The 18,827-nt window shown below is 35.6% G+C and overlaps 1 protein-coding gene across 2 annotated transcripts; it reads left to right on the forward strand.

Annotated features, from left to right (window-relative positions):
• Window positions 1-5: 5 nt before the first annotated feature.
• Window positions 6-8,385, forward strand: l(2)k09022 (lethal (2) k09022). Of its 2 annotated transcripts, none has more exons than XM_053744542.1 (5): window positions 6-109; window positions 297-1,481; window positions 2,045-6,568; window positions 6,914-7,333; window positions 8,174-8,385. In XM_053744542.1, exons 2-5 carry the CDS (start codon window positions 319-321, stop codon window positions 8,364-8,366), a joined length of 6,300 nt encoding a protein of 2,099 aa, XP_053600517.1. In that variant the 5' UTR covers window positions 6-109; window positions 297-318; the 3' UTR covers window positions 8,367-8,385. The 2 variants fall into 2 exon arrangements, with proteins under 2 accessions (XP_053600517.1, XP_053600509.1); XM_053744534.2 differs by having other exon boundaries at window positions 62-198.
• The last annotated feature ends 10,442 nt before the right edge of the window (window positions 8,386-18,827 follow it).

Genomic DNA, 18,827 nt, shown 5'->3' on the forward strand with positions numbered 1-18,827 from the left:
GTCAATTGGTTGTCATTGTCAATACCTATGCCAAAATTAGCGAAGTGAAGATTTTTTTTAGTTTGCTTTGGTTTCAAACCGCGTGTACCTATCTACTTATTTTACCTAGGTATATTCTTTTGTATCTTGTGTTTATTTTACCTTAATTGGTTTGTAATTGATGTATGTTTGTCAAAGAGCTGTCCTTAATTTTGTTAGGTAGGTACTCATATTTTATTGGTAATTTGTAATAATTCCTTGTAGGTTATTTTCGGCGTGTAGATACTTTCGTTCACTAATATTTTTTAATGTTTCAGACCATAAAAGGATACTTATGCCATGGCTGCTACTTCTTTAGCAGAGCAGCTACAACGGCTAGCTGTCCCGCAGTCGACTATTTACAAGGATGATAAAAAAAGAGCATCTCTACTGTTCGACCCAAAGGAGGCAGCCTTAAAAGACCGCGACACTTTTTATGAGATCGGAAAAAGTGGACTTCAAGAGCTGATAGCTTTATATGAAGGATTTCGTTTCTATGAAGATACACTATTCAGTCAGTTATCAAAGGATTTCGAAAGAGCTATTGAGACAAAAGAGGTAAATCAAAACTTGGACCAAACTATTGAAAAGTTTCTACTGGAGTTATCACCTTTCTTTTTACTACAATCCGCTCACAAGGCCTTAGAATGGCTGGTCAACAGATATCAAATACACCAGTACAATCAAGACGCGATCATGGCATTGATATTGCCGTACCATAGTTCAAAAATATTTATAAGATTTGTTCAAATAATGGACATCAAATCTAACAAGTGGAGCTGGTTAATGCCCATACAAAAGGAAGGTGTACCACTTGCAAATCAAGTGTGGTACAACCAATGCGTCTCAAATATAACATCTTTGAAATTTGTGGCTGATGCTACAGTTAAATATGTCAATGAGTTTGGAGAGAGAGCATCTCAGTTGAACACAGTATTCACATTCTTCTGTCAAACTTCAATCGGAGTAATCAATGCCCATAAGCAAATATCTGAGCCGTTACTTACGGCTTTATTTCCAACGGTTATGAAAGCAATTGTTTCACCAATTGTTGATTTCCGAGCCTCAGCTTATATGATCCTTGGATTCTTATTCACGAAAGCATCAATCAAAAGAGAGACACTTGATGAAATAATCGCAAAATTATTATCTACGGAGTTTACTATTACTTATGACATAGTTATGTTAATCACTATGATGTATGCACACCAAACGCACATGAAGAAGTTGTCACGTGCAATACTCTTTGATATTTCTGTTGATGTAATGAGTGAATTGTGTGGCCACTTGAAGAAATCTGTAGAAAACAAGCAGAATATTTTGCCATTCACTCTTGCTTTTCTTTCAAGTGTACTTTCAGCTGTTCAAAATGATAATGAAGATTTTAGAAGACTTAGTGAACTGCCTATAATTTTTATAGAGGAAGTTGATTTGAGGAATCAGCATCCAGAAAAAGTAATTAGGTAAGAATATTTTTAGTATTTTTACTCAGAACATACTCAACACAGTGTTGGACCCACAAAATCTGTTACTTGTAAATTCTAAATATGAAACTCTTACTCAATCACATTGTTTATTTGGTGGATTTTGACCAAACTTTTAACAAGGGTAGGACAGTAGAACATTACTTTATAACATTGCTTTAGACGGAGACCAGTGGAGGCAGTTGGAGGAGGCCTTTGCCAAAAGGCACACTGAGCTCAGAGATACCTTATAGGATTTTTTTCAATCAAAACTTGATCTAAGCTCGGTAACAGAAGGCTAATTATTACCTGCACATAGAGTATTATTAGTCTGCAATGTATACAGTAATGAGCTTTGACATTCAGTTAGTAATATAGAAAGGGCTTAAATTTCTTTGAATAGATATCACATCTAAGTGTTTAAGTTGAATGTTGTTGTTAGCTTTAGTACTGCTATATTCAAATTATAATATGTTGTTTCATCTAAAATCCAGATCCACATAAATACAGTTTTTTTAATAACTCTTTACAATAACTTTAAACATCTTTGTTTATAATTTTAGGTGTGTCCTGAATGCTTATAGACAAAACAGCAAGAAAGCTAAATCTGACGATGAAAGCGATTTAGAGATTATAGAAGAAGACACATCCTTTTCCATGAAAATACTTGAATGGTACTCCCTTCTCCTCAAAAATTTAGAAACCAAATATCCTGAAGCTTTTGATAAAGTTATTAAAGAAATTTTAAGTTCTGATAGCAAGGTACCCTTAAGTAAGCGTAAAAGTTTATCTCAAGTCCTGGGATTCAAACCTGCTGTTGCACACAAAATTGGCGACAATTATCTCTTTGAACATCTAAATCACATCAACCCAAACATAAGAATCGAAGCAGTTAAATATATAGGCATATCTTTTATATCACTCAAAAAAGAGAATGCTGAATTTGTCAAAGATTCTATTGTTAACAGGCTGAATGATGATAATCCAGCAGTTGTTGATGCTATATTAGATCTTCCCAATGAATATTTAGAAGAAGTTTTGACTGAAAGAGAATTGGCTAATGCTTTTGTTAATATTGTTGTCTCTAAAACTTCAAAAGATTGGGTTTTAGTTGTTATGAAGTTGATGTTGAAATTCTGTTCTTTGCCTATGCTGCCTGTTAATCAAGATACGGTGTTAACTGTCTTACCTCACCTGTTTCCTCATGATGAGGTAACAGCTGAAATAACATGGCAAATTGTTAACTCACCTTGGGGTAAAAAATTTGACTTGACAAAGAATTTAAAAGGATTGAATGAATCACATAGAGATAATGCTGACGTATTAAAACATTTGGTTTACAAAGCCCTTTTCGATGAAGCTAATAATTTTGATAATATACTTGATGATATTCAATTGAACAAATCCAACACACTTGATGTTTATATGTTTTTATTGTTAAAGACATGTTCATTGAAATGGGCTACAGCTGAAGAAATAATTAAGATACTGAGCATACTTCTAGAATCTGTTGAAAACAGAGCAATAATAGCAAGCACTGAAGACAAAAGCTTTTCAGTGAAGAATGTAACAGAATTTATAGATTTTGGGAAACATGATAAAGTTCTATTCGAAGTGGTTGAGTATATATTTACAAAAATTATAGAAGACATGACAGTCCAGGGAATTACGAAACCTTGGTGCGATATTTGTGCAATACCAGGCACTATACTTGTTAGGAGGTTGTATGAAATTTTTATAACTGGCTGCGGTATTCCTACTTATGATAAGAAATATGTGAACCTCTTAAAGTCACTTTTGTCAAAATTCTGTGACAACAGTAAGGAGAAGTTTGAATTTCTAGCTAATTTTGCATGTGGACACATTTTATATGCCAAAGATCCGAAAGATGTAATTGGTCCTCAATTACAGTTAAAAACAATCAAATTGTTGTACAATTTCTGTGGTGCTCAAGTAGATGAGACATGGCTATATGAATCAGATTCACTTATATTGATGATATTGTTCAATCTGAACAACCCAATGGCACCAATCAGGGAGGCAGTGTTTGATATTATGAATTATATTTTGAGAGATGAACCGGAAAATGAAACTGTTTATTTAAAGCTAGTAAAAGAGCTAATGTCTCATAAGGAAGAGTTATTATTAGATCACGAACAAATTATACAGGTTCTACAAACAGTACTCACACAACAAACCCCAGTGAAAAAAATATTTAGAAAGAATTGTCTCATAAAATTCACAAATATATTGACTGGGGATTCTCCTGCTCATATTAAGTCCAATTTTCTTAAATTACTTTCAAAATTGGATAATGCTAACGTCTTCCCACATATAGTACCGTGTTTGGATGGTTTAGAAAAAGTGAAGACACGAACATCAATTGATATAAGTAAATTTAAGTACAACATTTATGAATCAAGTGTATTGCGAAGTATATACAGCCACATTAATGAATCTACCGTTAGTACATTTTCGAAAGATGAAATTTGGAACTATATTTCTGCTGGTCTGAAAGATTATGGCGAAAGTATTTTGGAAGAGAATCATCAAACATACACCAGTTCGTGTGTTTTAATTATGAAACGAATCACCGAAGATGTTTTCAAAAAAGTCCCCGATAAAAGAACCAAGGAATTGATTTATTTAATGACATCAGCAGGAGCTTTCAGTTCTAATCCAAGCATATCCAGTGTGGCTGCTAAAGCTATGAAGAACATTCATCTTAAATTTGTTGATTTTAAGCCTATTCTTGAAGGAATGCTTAAGGTTGAAGATCCAGCTGACAAAACATCAAAAAAGAAGTCAGTTCTAACTATGCTGTCATATCAAGTGACAGAAACCAAAGAATGGAAATTAGGTGTTACTCTACTAGAATATGTGCAGAGTAAAAAGAAAATGACTGTCGATAATTCTTTTGTCCAAATCTTGTTCCAAATATTTAACAAATGCTTAAATTTTGAAGAGCAATCATATGTTGAGTACACGAAACAGCTTCTATTGTCGTCTGTGTGGTATTACTGCCGGAAATTTGTTGACGACAATAACAAAGAACAAGTGAAGAAGTTGAAATCTTTGTTCAACGTGGAATTGATTGTGAAATGTATTAGGGGCACCCAAAATCCGCAAACGCATCATCACGCATTGATATTACTGTCCCATGCGTCGTACATGTTACCCGAGGCTGTGCTACATCATATGATGGAGATATTCACATTCATGGGCTCATCAGTGTTGAGACACGACGACGCTTACAGTTTCCAGATAATAGTCAAAATCATAGAAACCCTAATACCGATTTTGGTGAAACTTGATAAAAGTATAGATGAGTATACTGACCGTGAACTGCAACAGTTGCAAACTCGAGTGGTGCCCGTTTTGAGGATATTTGCCGATGTTGTTTTGCATGTCCCTGAGCATAGAAGGCTTCCTCTATACAAGAAATTGATTGAAACCCTGGGACCTAATCATTTCCTATGGATTTTCCTAGGCCTGTTGCTGGAGACGCATATAGCCCACATGGATGATAATAAAAAGCATGAGAAGTCTAAAAACAGAAACCTTGCTGATCGAGAAGCTCCAATGAACCGACTCGATTTTGGCCAGAACATTTTACTCGAGTTTTCTCCGGAAGTGTGCTTGTACAACTTTAACAAATTGTTGGTGTATTTGAAATCACTACCACTACAGAAAGACGAAAATTCAATGGACACAGATATTGATCAAAGCGACATTTTTAGTGTAAACGGACACACTGCTTTACAGTTAAGATTGTACAAATATGTCATAATAACATTTATGAATTCATTCTTAGCTTCCTCCAGATTCATAGAACATACAAATCACGCGACTGATGATAAGCTTATGGAGTCACATTACAGAGGTCTCATCGTAAACATTTTGACATTCATTCAGAGTATTTCCAAACTCGGGGACGAAAAGACAGCGAAGTACTGGAGAGTAATGTTACACCACAGTTACGACCTCTTGGATCACACGAACAATCTTTTATCAGCTCCAATGTTCCTTTCAGTAATAAGAGGATTACTGAAGCATAATTTGCAGACTGTCCGTAGGAAGTCTATGGAACTACTGAACTCAAAGATACAGTTTAGCCCCGAAATGTTTGCACACGTCGACAAACAGCTAATGTATTCGTTGTTGCCTGTTCTAATGGATATAATCAAAACCATACAATGCAAAGACGAGACTCTTATTGACGTCAGCGATCAAGAACTGGAGCTCAATCAACAGACAGCTCTTTTGTCTCTGAAATTGATGACAAGGTTTTTGGCATCTAAAAATCCAGAACCATTTAAACCCGTTTTGGAAATCGTCACTGATTACACTTGCAATCCTAACATATCTCCTAACGTAATGGCGTCTATAGTGCTTTGTTTAGCAGAATTGTGTGGCAATTTGAAAGCGCACGCTTTGGCCAGCATGCGTAAATTTATGCCTGCGCTTATTAAAGTGTTAAAGAAGCAACGTAAAGCGGAAACTCCAGAACTAGTTCTTCTTAGTACAGTGACAGCAATAACGAAGATCGTCGAAAGCCTCCCACTTTTCCTCAGTCCATATTTGCAAAAGATTTTATATGAATACGCGATTTTGCTAGCTAAATGGCAGACGCAAGACCAGGAGTGCAGCAAAGTGTCAGGTTTATTGGCGAAATTGACTACAATAAAGAAGAGAATCGCTGCGTCTATTCCTCCAAGAGTTTTGATTCCAGTTGCAAATGAGACGCACAGACTTTTGTTAGAGAAGGAAAACTATGAAGCGATTGGGCCAGTCATGTCAGTTTTAGCTGACAGTTTCGCTAATGTGACGACAGCTGACTTTACAGCGCTGCAGCAAGATTTGACCGCTTTCTTTTTATCAGCGTTACAATTACGCAGCGATGCGGTTGATAAAACCGTAGACGATGACGTCATAGATAAAGCTGAGGACGAAGTGGTGAATGCGTTGGTGCGGCTCGTTTTGAAACTGTCCGAGACTAGCTTCCGGCCGTTCTATTTTAAGATCTATGACTGGGCCATAAGGACTAATGTTGAAGCGAAGAAAGATCGAGCTATTACTTTTTACAGGTGAGTCTTCTTTTTTTCCAAGCTGACAAAATGTCACAATTGTCTAGTCATAGAAAAAAAGTATTATTTTTATTTTATGGATCTTAATTAAGATTTGCTTTCTATAATTATTTTTCTATATTTACTTACTATAAATACATTTGTTTATTGCCAAACACCCTGGCTTAACAGATTTGGAAGGAACTAGGAAAATTTGTGATGAGATAAATATATCCTAATACTGAAATTTTATCTCTGTAAGAATTTATAAGATGCAACATGGTTGTCTGGAACTCCTCATAACTTTATTTGTTACTTATTTATTGTCTATTAAATGTTGTATAAACTTTTTAATTTTTTTTACAGGTTGAGTTGCGCAATCGCCGACCAACTGAAAGGCTTGTTCGTATTATTCGCCGGCCATTTCATAAAAAACGCTTCGGAACTACTCGATTCGTGCAACAATAGCAAAACTGAAGATCTATACTTCGATTCTGACAAAAAATGCATAGTTTTGGTCAAATACATCATCAAAACTTTGCACACAGTGTTTTTGTATGACAGTCAGAATTTCCTGAACAAAGAAAGATTTGAAACCTTGATGCAGCCTGTGGTTGACCAGTTGGAGAATACCGTTGGAGGAGTTTTGAGCCTTAAGACCAGGGCAGCAGAGTATTTAATCCCTTGCATATCGCAGTTCGCAGTGGCCACTGGTGATGACTCACTGTGGAAGCTGTTGAATTACCAAGTTCTGTTGAAGACCAGGCATAATGACGCGGAGATAAGGTCAGTATTGTATATTATTAACTAACGCCCCGTCCCGGCTTCGCTCGGGTGTAAACAATTATGTTTGTGTGCACTTGTTGTGTGTTTAGGTGTAATTTATTAAAATTACACCTAAACACACAACAAACACACCTAAACCTTCCTCAGGAACCACACTATCTGTTGGTGAAAACCGCATGAAAATCTGTGCAGTAGTTTTTGAGTTTATCGCGAACAGACAGGCGCGGAAGAGGAATTTGTTTTATAATATGTAAGGATTAAAAAGGGTTATTCGTAAAACAATGTAAATTAGAAAACTGACATCAATTTACTAAACCGAAAACGGTGACTATCAAAATTTACATTTTTAATGGAAAACCATACTACTTTCTAATAAAATCTTTTATGTAATTTGTCAAGATCGGTCTTATTTTTCGCTAATAAGTCTTAGATTAAGAAAAATGTATAAAGGGATTTGATAAAAATGTGATAGTGGCAATATTGTTTGCAAATCTATCCACGATACAAGCTTAGTGCTTAGTGTGGACCGTTGAGCGTTGTTTATTTCTTTGTTTATTTATTATCTTTTTTAAGCCCCGACGCAAAAAAGATGGGTGTTATAAGTTTAGCGTGTCCGTCTGTGTGTATCTGTCTGTGGCATCGTAGCTCCCAAACGGATGATTTTCGTTTAGTTTTTTTTTTGTGTCATAGATAATTTTATCCCGAGTGTTCTCAGCTTGCATGTTTCATGGAAATCGGTTTAGCCGTTCAAAAGTTGTAGTGAAATGATATTGAAAGTAGGCCCCCCTACTTTTTCATTTGTCTAACATAAATTTCTAACATAAATTTTGTTCCTTCCAGACTAACAGCGCTAGACTGTCTCGTCTCCATGGCAACCCAGCTAGGCAGCAGCTGGTTGCCGCTGCTAGCAGAGAGCGTGCCATTCTTAGCTGAGCTCCTCGAAGATGGAGACGCCAGGATCGAGGCTGCGACCAAGGACGCTGTCAGAACCCTAGAGGTGGTCCTCGGAGAACCACTCGAGAAATACTTTTAAATATATAACCTGGCATTACTGTTGTTCTTTTATTTATTAGGTCCATTTATAGACTCGAATTCCGCTAATCTTATAATGAAAGAAAGAAAAACTTATTCGGTTAAGCACAATTAAATTTTAATCCTAAATAGCGACCATCCTCGGCCTCGCACAGATCCAATATTATGCATCCTTACATATTAAAATAAAGTCTTTGCCGCTTCTGTCTGTCTGTGAAATCATTACCAAAGAACTTTTATAATTGTAAATTCAAAAACCGAGGCCGAAAAGGTAACCAGCTCAGCTGTATGCTGTCTCATAGGCCACAGCGCTGATTTTCAGCTGGGTCTTTATCACTGAAATAAAAACACAAAAATATCCTAATATGCCTTGTAAAAGTAGAAATTTATAAATAGAAAATTGGAACTAGTTTGTTTTCAGATATTTTTTTTGTATTTTATTGCATATTAGCTTTTGCCCGCGGCTTCGCCCGCGTGAATTTCATACCAAAATCTCAGTAATATTATCGCGTACTCTGTAAGACTGGTAAACATATATGATTCAAATTCGCATTTTTTCTCATCTTTAGTTCAATTTTCTGTTTTCCGCTGCGTGTCTCGTCCCGCAAACTTGTCCAATCCCGCTTCCTGCTATGTAATGTAAAGTACCGTACCCGTACCGTTTCCTGCATATTGTGCCATCATGTTTTTTGCAATGTGTCCCGTCCTGTTTCCCACTACGTGTCTCCTTCCCATTTCCCGCTCCTACTCCCACTCCCGCATTCTGCAACGCGTGCCATCCCATTTTCCATGACGTTTTACGTTCCGGTTTTTTGTTAACCACAAACGAAATAAAAATATTAAACTAAACTATAATAATAGTAGTAGTGTAACTATAAAAATAGTAAATACAAAATATATATTTTTTGTATTTACTATTACTGTTATTTGCTACAAAAAGTAAGTGTGCCAATTTTCAGCTTTTTATCTTGAAAGTTGTATTAAGTCCCATACAATCTTTCACCCCCCTTATGAAGGGGTTGAGAGTTAATTTTCAGAAAAATCTGAAATACGTATTCATTACTTTGTTGTAAACAACCAAAATCCAATTTTTCAAGTCACTAACGGTGTAGAACTTTCATATTTACAGATTTCACCCCTTTCACCCCCTTCGGAGTAGAATTTCCAAAAATCCTCTCTTAGTGCTCACCTACATGCCAAATTTCAGCTTCCCGCCCAACAGTTTCGGGTGTATGTTGTCTGTCAGTCAGTCAGTCAGTCAGTCAGCCAGTCAGCCAGTCAGTCACTCAGTAACGGAAGAGTTTTATACTGATATATTGATACATACTGCGCCCATTATATCTATATCAGACTTTAATCGATAAAAACAATTTGTTTATATTCTGTTTACACCTTTCTACAAAATTTTAAAGTAAATCGACTCCGTGGATTGTTATTTTAATTTTCCTACAGGACCCTCCTCATTTTCCGGGACGAAATATCTATAAAATGTTAACCCGGGAGTTTTTCAATTATCCTACGGGAAACTGACCATTTACCGGGATGAAATGTATCTAAGATGTTAACCCGGTATATAAGGTACCTACATACCAAATTTCAAACAAATCGGTCCAGTAGATTTCGAGTGATGCTCTTTCAGACAGACAAAAATTTCCGAAACTGTATTTTCGTCATCTATCACGAAAAATTAAAAAAAAATATCCAATGTACAAATTTGACCTTTCTTCAATTTTATTATATGTATTGATGATGCACCCAAGATCAGCTCCCGACAAGACAACTCAATGGTTAGAAGCACGGACATGAGAAATTGTGCACGTAGTTATCTTCAATTTCGAGGGAACTCAAGGGTTTACCGCATTGGACATGATTTGATCAACAAGTACCTACTTACTTACTAAATCCATAGACTTGATAGGTACCTACGTGTTGAATGAAACAAAACATTGACGATAATGAGCTTATGCCAAAAACATTTTTTTTTGTAAAAAAAAATATTATTTTAAATTGTATGCACCCCACAATTTAGTTCATGTGAAATCAACCGTATATTCACGTTCGGAGTTATTTCAATAAGAGTCGTGTTGAATCCGTTCGTTCGGACCTAGATTAAATTTATTCATTCGTTTCACTTCACTCGGTCGCGTCGCAGCAAATTGATTTATCAAGTTTGCACTTGCACTATAACACTATGTCGCCCTTGCATTGTTGAATTCTCTCACGTTGGAGTGTTATGTTACTTTTTCGGCTGTGATATCTGAAGCGCGGGATGTGAATTATTAAACATTTCTAATTTTCAAATCTTTATTTGCAGTTGTTTATGATTTTTAATGTCAAAATACTATTTATTAATAGTGTATTTTTAATTATTTATTTTTGTGTATGCACACCGAACGCTTATCCAGCACGTAGACAGGAAAATTGTATGAAATACGCAAGCGTTAGAATTCCATCCAACCGACCAGCAAAAGTGCTGCACAGGAATTCGGTATGCACGGGTCTTTAACCTAATATTCGAACATTGTATTTACATTGTAGGCAACTATTTCCGTCCACTGTGACTAGGTAAGTGCAAAATAATAATTTTGTTCCAACTTTTAACGTCCATTCGGTCGCCATTAACGGAGAGTGGGTAGTGACGTCTAGGTTAATATTTCAGAATGCTCTCAGCTCTCGTTCAAGATGTTAACAACTCCTTGTTTAAATATGGAGGTTACAAGTGGCGTAGCTATGCACAGATAAGGTTGATATTTGCCCATAGCCAGGCAGTTAAAGGGGTTTCAGGCCTCTTTAAAGCGAGTTCGGGTAAGTCATGCTCACTCAAATGGTCAAACTGGTGGTGGCATTATGTGCTGGATCGTGAGGTTCTACTGTGGTTGAGCTTCACGATAGCTGACCCATGCATCAACTCGTAAAAGGGTGCTGCCATGGAAATTGGTCAGTCCAATTCTCATATAAGAATTTTGTATATATCATATCATAAATGTATGTATCATAAATACTTAATTTTTTTGTAACATATATTTTATTTCAAAATAAAAATTTTAACGTTTCGCTACATACAAAAATGTGAACAAGTGACGCAGGTTCCCCGCGGAACTGTCACGCAGGCCGGCGCACGCGATCGCGGGGTGCGACAAGTACGAGGGGTACGCGGGGTGCACAGGGATGTATTGATATCCAGGGTCGGAGTCAGCACGCTATAAAATTTATTAATAAAGAACCAAACTATTATATTTTTCACCATTACAAGTACCTAGTTAGTTAGGCATCTCATAACATGTTTGATAGATTAATTAGATTTTAGTAAAGCAAGAAAAGGGGCCCCGCGGTGGTTACATCGTCAATGTGTATATTAGTCCACGCTACGCCTCTGGCTACTAAGATTAGATCCCTGAATTATGCACTAGGGAATAAAAGGGACGACGGTTTTGATTTTCCGCCTTGTTAGATATAATTTAGCACTACTGAGGAAGTACTTAAGAAAGCCATCAGTACCTATATTAGAGGGCAAATGTTAGTCTAAAACTGTGTAAGTATTTCATTTCCGCATACAGCCAGATTCAAACTTAAATATTTGGCTAAAAGGAGTATAACATTTTTTTAATTCAATTCAGTAAAATTAGCACCACAATAAACAGCGTGTAAGTCTTGCGATACAACGGGGCAACGCTGCCAGTATACTGGGCACGTTGCCTCCCTGTGGCGCGTTGGAAGATTATTTTTATTTATAAAACAGCATTCAAACTTTAAAAAACCCCAATACAAAAGTATAATATAAAATTTGATGAATATAAATGAATATATTAGGACAAATCACACAGATTGAGCTAGCCCCAAAGTAAGTTCGAGACTTGTGTTATGGGATACTAACTCAAGGATACTATATGTTATAACAAATACATATATACATAAACATCCAAGACCCGGACCCAGAAAAAGATCATTTTCCATCATGACCCGACCGGGGATCGAACCCGGGACCTCTTGGTTCAGTGGTAACAACTTTACCAGTGCGCCACCGAGGTCGTCAAAATAATAAACTTTAATGCTCCACAACAGTGCGAGCATAGATTATTATAGTAAGTAATAACCTACTTACAGTCGCTATAGAGGTCTTTAATTACATGCATACTTACTAAATTTCATCAAAATCGTTCCACCGGTTTAGCCGTAAAAGCGGAATAGACAGACAGAATTTCGCATTTATAATATTACTATGGGAATACTTCCATAATAATCTATAAATTAAAAAAATATATATTTGTAGATAGATGATACTTGTACAAATGTCCCTCGAACTTGTCAATGGTAGGTGTCGTAAAATTAAATACAGTTTCACCCTCTCCTCGGAGCGGGGGTTGAGCTTGTTTTAATATGCTGCGAATGGGTAGCAATCCAATCACAGTAATGCATGTAGCTATACGAAATACCTGTGTACCTATAGAATTGAGATTTTAGCGGTGAGGTGTAATTACGTTACGATGCAATACTTAGACATCGAACTGGAGCTAGCCCGTGATTAGTTAGGTGCTTTTTTATCTGTTATTCATAAAAAAGATATATTTTTAACAAATACATAAAAATTTGGCATTGACAGAAAGAGACAAAACATGCTTTAGCTTAAACTCATGGATTTAGTAAGTAGGTACTACGAGTATTTACTAAATCCGTGCTGTTTAAGCATGCTTTATATTTTGTATGAATATAAATGTTTATCAATTTGACCATACGCGTCGTGTGGTCTGCACTTTGAGGTCCTATAGGTAGTAAATTGCAAAAAAATATTCAATTATCTGTTTACCATCTTTAGCCATTATAACGTCCCCACTGCTGGGGCTCTGACCTTATGGATGGATAAGGAGTATGGGGGCCATGATTATATAATTGTTGAAGTGGTCGCTATGATCATCATGTCATGGGTAATGACATTTCTAATCACATCGGAATTTTCGTTCCGAACGACCACTGCTGAGAAGAAATTCCGGTGCCAGTAGTTTGCAGCTTCTGAGAAATTACTATTTAATATAAAAAATGCATTTATTTATTTAGATTTTACTTTTCCTAAGTATATTTATTTATTTTCTTACAATTTATAGTCTTCTATGTTCATGTTGTGCGTTATTACTGCTGACGAGCCTGCTACTGTATACACGTCCTCTCAATCTATCGCCGGTTGACTGTAAGAGATCCCTACATACTAGATATATATCCCTACATACGAGATACATGGGATAAGTCCGCCGTTGTACAATGTATCTTTCTTGTATCAATTTTGATTAACGTGCTTATTTTCGTGCAATAAAGTTACTACAAACAAACAAACAAAATGCCTGTGAAGGTCTAATTTCTACATAAATTATTTGAATTTGACAAGCAGTTCCAATGAGAATGCACAGTTTAGTATTTTTTAGTTTAGTTTGTCCCTATGTTATTTACAGGTACCGGCAGTAAGTACTACTTAAGTACTTATATAATCTGGGTTACAGGTAAACTATGTAAATTAGGTAATTCCTGCACCATAGAAGTCCTGCAACACAAATTTGGATTTTAGCCAGTTTCCCTGGTAAGGTCGTACAATAAACCACACCGCCTTAATTACGTAGATAAGGTCCAGCTTGGCGCCATTCTAGAATATTTAGTAAATTATACCTATATAGGTATATCATTCTGGTGTACCATTGAGCGACATTACAGTGTTGTTTTGTTGGTTTATGGACTCTTGAGGTGAAAACTTCTTTAGCGGCGTTGTGCACTTTTTGTAAAATACTAGATAATACCATGGATTTAGTACTTCGTACATCGGAGTACCTACTAATTCCATCCAGTGAACGTAGAAATCAAATTTTATCGTTATTGAACCCAATATTTTAATTCAATATTTACAATGCTAAATGAGGTTTCTTGGTTTTATGTAATATAGATATAAATAAATTGTAAAATAATGACTTTGAAATAATTTCTAATTAAGTATATTTATTTCAAACAAGGATATCTAGTATTACAAGTTTAATGAACTTAAATTCCATTGCCACCATAACTTTTTATTATAAATACACCTGGATTTATATTTCATTCCAATTCTATGGAACTTTCTTAGGATGTAATTAGCCGGCTCGAGACAAATTAATTCTATCTCGTGGAACCTAGCATCAACTTGGAAGGATTTATTACTAGTAGAGTACCAAATATTCTATAGAGCCCGCGTAAGTGTAAAAAAGGGATACCTACAAATATCACTTTGCATTAGTATCCGCATTTCTTTTATCTATGGTATCCGGTACATTTTATTTTTCTTTTATATACATACGAAATTATAAAATCAATCTCTATAATTATCATCAATAACTACTGATGATGCATGATTATCTACTGATGAAGTTTATTAGGTATAATGTAACTTTATGTATTTTTGTCTGGGTCCACAGTACCTATCTACAGTATATTTTAAAGTAGCTAAATTAAAGTGGACATGACCAATTGACCAATAGGGAGTGGATTCCTCCAAACGGTAAAAGGGGATCGGGTCGACCAACTATGCGCTGATGTGATGACCTGCATACGTTCGAATAAGGTAATACGGCCCAAGATAAAGTATTAGAGGAACTGATGGAGAGTCTTTTACACAATACTGGGTCTTCTTGTTCTTCGTCGAGTCGACTATTCTATTCAATATAAAGTGAATTAAATTAATGTGGAGTAAAAGTTTGCCACAGCCAGCGGCCAGCGGTCTCCCAAGGTGCAGGAATCTGGTCAAGATGGACACTCGAGCAAGTGAGGAATTATCAGCAGCGGCTCTCCATACGAGCATTGTGTGCAGCAAAGTCCCATAAATCATTCATTAAAAAAAATAAAATTAAAAAAACATTCATTCATTCAAGTTGTTAGCACGAGGTGACGCAAATTTTCCAAACATTCAACACTCTAACATAAAACATTAACACGATTAAATGCTCTTTCAAATAATAAAAATTTTATCAAAATCAGTTCAGCCGTTTGACATATAAATCATGATATCTTATAGGGAGCAGCTGTGCGATCATTACAATCCGTCAATTTTCTCGAGGAAGGAATCATTTCCAAAATCAATCATTGATAAAATTGACATTACTACACTACAGAGTACCTAATTAATGTAAAGTCATTCTTGTCTTTGATTTGAAAAATTGTAATTACAGCGCGACCGCAGCGGTCGAAACGCTGTGCGAATTACCCTATAACTCCCATCCTTCTGTCGTCGGAGGTTAAAAGTCCAATCACTTGTAACTTGAGCGCGCTCTACTTTTAGGTTTTAGGATATGCTAACTCTGTCACCGTCTTAACCCCAGCTATTTGTTGGGTTTCGTAACTTAGAAAGAACCTAAAATCTTTCAGTAAAGAGGATTGAACTTGTCCAACCACTCGGGTGACTACTTATCGATGGATTTAAAATACAGATATTTTAAGTAGCGTGCAGTAAAATCTGAGACGTTGGAACTTTTCTTTGATTCTAATAAATACTTCATAAGATCGGTCACGCACTCTCTCATGTCTGCATATTGCCGGTTGCTTTGGAGTTGTGAAGGGTTGTGAAGCCCGGGGTTAGTGCAATAAAAGCCTTAAAATTTTATTATCATTTTATTACATACACAGACACGTTAAACTTATAACATTATTTAGCTAAAAGTTTGTCTCTCATACTCTTGTTCCCCGTTGCATTCGAGGCTGTGACGCCGTGAAATCCAATTTCTGAATAATCTGGGTGTAACTATTATTGTTTGTTGCATACCTGGTGACGCATTTTTCTTTGATTCAATGTCGAGGTTTTTAATTTAAACTAGCTGTTGCCCGCAGCTTTGCCCGCTGTAGCCTGGTTTGTGAATATATAAAAATTCCAATATAGTGTACTGAAAATTCGAATAAGGCTTTATGCGAGACTAGCTGCGCCCCGGGGCTTCGCTCCCGTGGAAATTTCGGGATAAAAGTACCCTATGTGTTATTCCAGGTTATATTCTACACGTGTACCAAATTTCATAATAATCGGTCCAGTAGATTTTGCATAAAAGATAACAAATAAACAAACATACATACATACACACATCCTCACAAACTTTTGCATTTATAATATTAGTAGCATTATATGTAGAAGAGGGTTTATAAAGAACACAGTAATGTTTTTAAAAAACTCAGCTGCTGTAATGAAAGCAGTTTATGATAATGCAACTTTATGTAAAGTCTGAAGAACTTTTCTCATCCGCATAGGTACTTAGATGAAGAGAATAAAGATATAATTTATTTTAACTTTTCAGACTGCCGGCGGATTTCTTGACAGCATCGTTCTACACAGCGAAAATTCGTAATTTAAAGGTTCGTTTTTTACGTGGAACTCGGGCTTCGGGGTTTCACAGCCGAGAATGCATTCAGAAACAGGTGTGAATGAGAGAATTAGTAGTTAGTGCAATTAGCATGATAATAAGTAAAAAATCTTCAGTTTCATTTTATCATAACTTTCAAATAATGATATAGATATATATATATTTACATTTTTGAAATAATATCTTGTGAAATCCGAGTTGTGTTGTGGTAAGTTCTCAGAGATTATCGACCGCTGTGTCCGCGCTGTCATTACGATCTGTCAATTTTCTAGAGGAGGGAATCATTTCCAAAATCAATCATTTACGAAATTAACGTTACTACAGTGCAGATTAGTTATTTTAAAGTCGGATAGTAAAACGAATTCTTGTATTTGTTAAAAATCGAAAAATTGTAATGACAGCGCGAACGCACCGGTCGAAACGCTCTGAGAAACACCATTGAGCCATCACTCTTTGATGTTTAAAGTTTTCTCATCGGCTTGTGTTTGCGCCTTTATCCCCGTGATTAGAAACGCCATCACCAGTACCTGAACTGTATTAAAACTTGACAAAAGTTTTATTGTTTCAGTATTAAAATTTGTACGAACATTTAGCTGTTGTGCGTGGCTTCGACCGCGTCATAATTGATTTATTGTTCGAACGAAAAATGTTTGAATACCTCATTGAATTTCTTTGATGAGTTTTTCTTTGATGCATTTAGAAAAATACAAAAATCTGTTAGAAGTCTTTCAAAAAATTTAACTTTTGACAGATTTTTTGTTCATCATTATAACTTATATGACCATTGCGTTGGATTATATGATACTAGCGACCTACCTTGGCTTATGTCGGGTAAAGACATAATAAATTGTACGCCTGATACACGATCACACTATCCATTGGTGAAAACCGCATGAAAATCCTTGCAGTAGTTTTTGAGTTTATCGAGAATAAAAGACAAATAGCTGAGGACATTGTTTTATAAAATGCTATGTTTTTGTATAATTGGAATCCAGAAAATGGATCGTACATGTAAAATAATAACAGAACTGGTGAAACTGAAAACTAGTAAAATTTTACAATGAAAATTTCAACAGATTTTATTTTAACATTGAAAGTTTCAACTACACGTGAATACATTCCTCGCACTAATGGTAAAGTTTGCTCGTTATCAGCCGAATTTATTACTGGGGGCAGTCTGTGGATTTTTCTTAACACTTCATTTATAGATTATGCCATTTTATTGCAATTTCATGATAAAATTTTACGGTTTCATTAGATTTTTATGTTGGAATGATTTTAAAACGAAAATTATTTTTAAAACTGTGGAACGTTCGGAATACACTTTTACCGTGTCAATATTTAAGTTACCACCGTTTAAGGTTTTCAGACAATTTTACAATTTATATGATTAGTTTTTCTGTGATGCGCTTAGAAAAATACAAAAATCTTAAAGTCTAAGTCTTCTAATAAATTTAACTTTTGACAGATTTTTTTTACCTGTTGACAGATTTTTTTTCATCATTATCTCATTGGATTCAGCATTGTGTTCAGTGAACTATTGTCATGGTTGATTTCGTTTTTATAATAATTTCACACCTATTGAAACGGACTTTTCAACCAACTTTAAATCTTAGTACCTATATTGATCCAGCTGCATTATTACAGTCTGTTTTTAATTATAATCCTAAATATATCTATTTTACGTAGGTATACATATATTTTTTAAATTTTCTGACCTTGTCAACTACCCTCATACATTTCTTATACCAATATAAGTTCAGTTTTAATATGTAAGATGCCAAATCGACGTATAGGCATTCCTGAAACCTTTACTGTACACACAAGTATTGTGAAACTAATATAAAGGCGTCTCACCAGTAGTGCCATCACGCGCGTTGGCGATATGAAAAAACTTTATTGCGGCGCGTAGCGGCTCTTACGCATATTATGAGTTTCGTGGAATAACGGTTGGTATATCTCTCCCTCTTATCTTCAAGTGTTACATTCGGAACTGTTACGCCGCAAAGCCCAGGATTCCCATAAAAAATAAACCATTAAATTTTTAAGATATGTCCAACCAATCTTTCTCGTTTAAAATCTCTTGCGAATGACATAAGAGGTTTTTT

This window comes from Plodia interpunctella, chromosome 1, assembly GCF_027563975.2.
Source record: "Plodia interpunctella isolate USDA-ARS_2022_Savannah chromosome 1, ilPloInte3.2, whole genome shotgun sequence".
NCBI lineage: Eukaryota > Metazoa > Arthropoda > Insecta > Lepidoptera > Pyralidae > Plodia > Plodia interpunctella.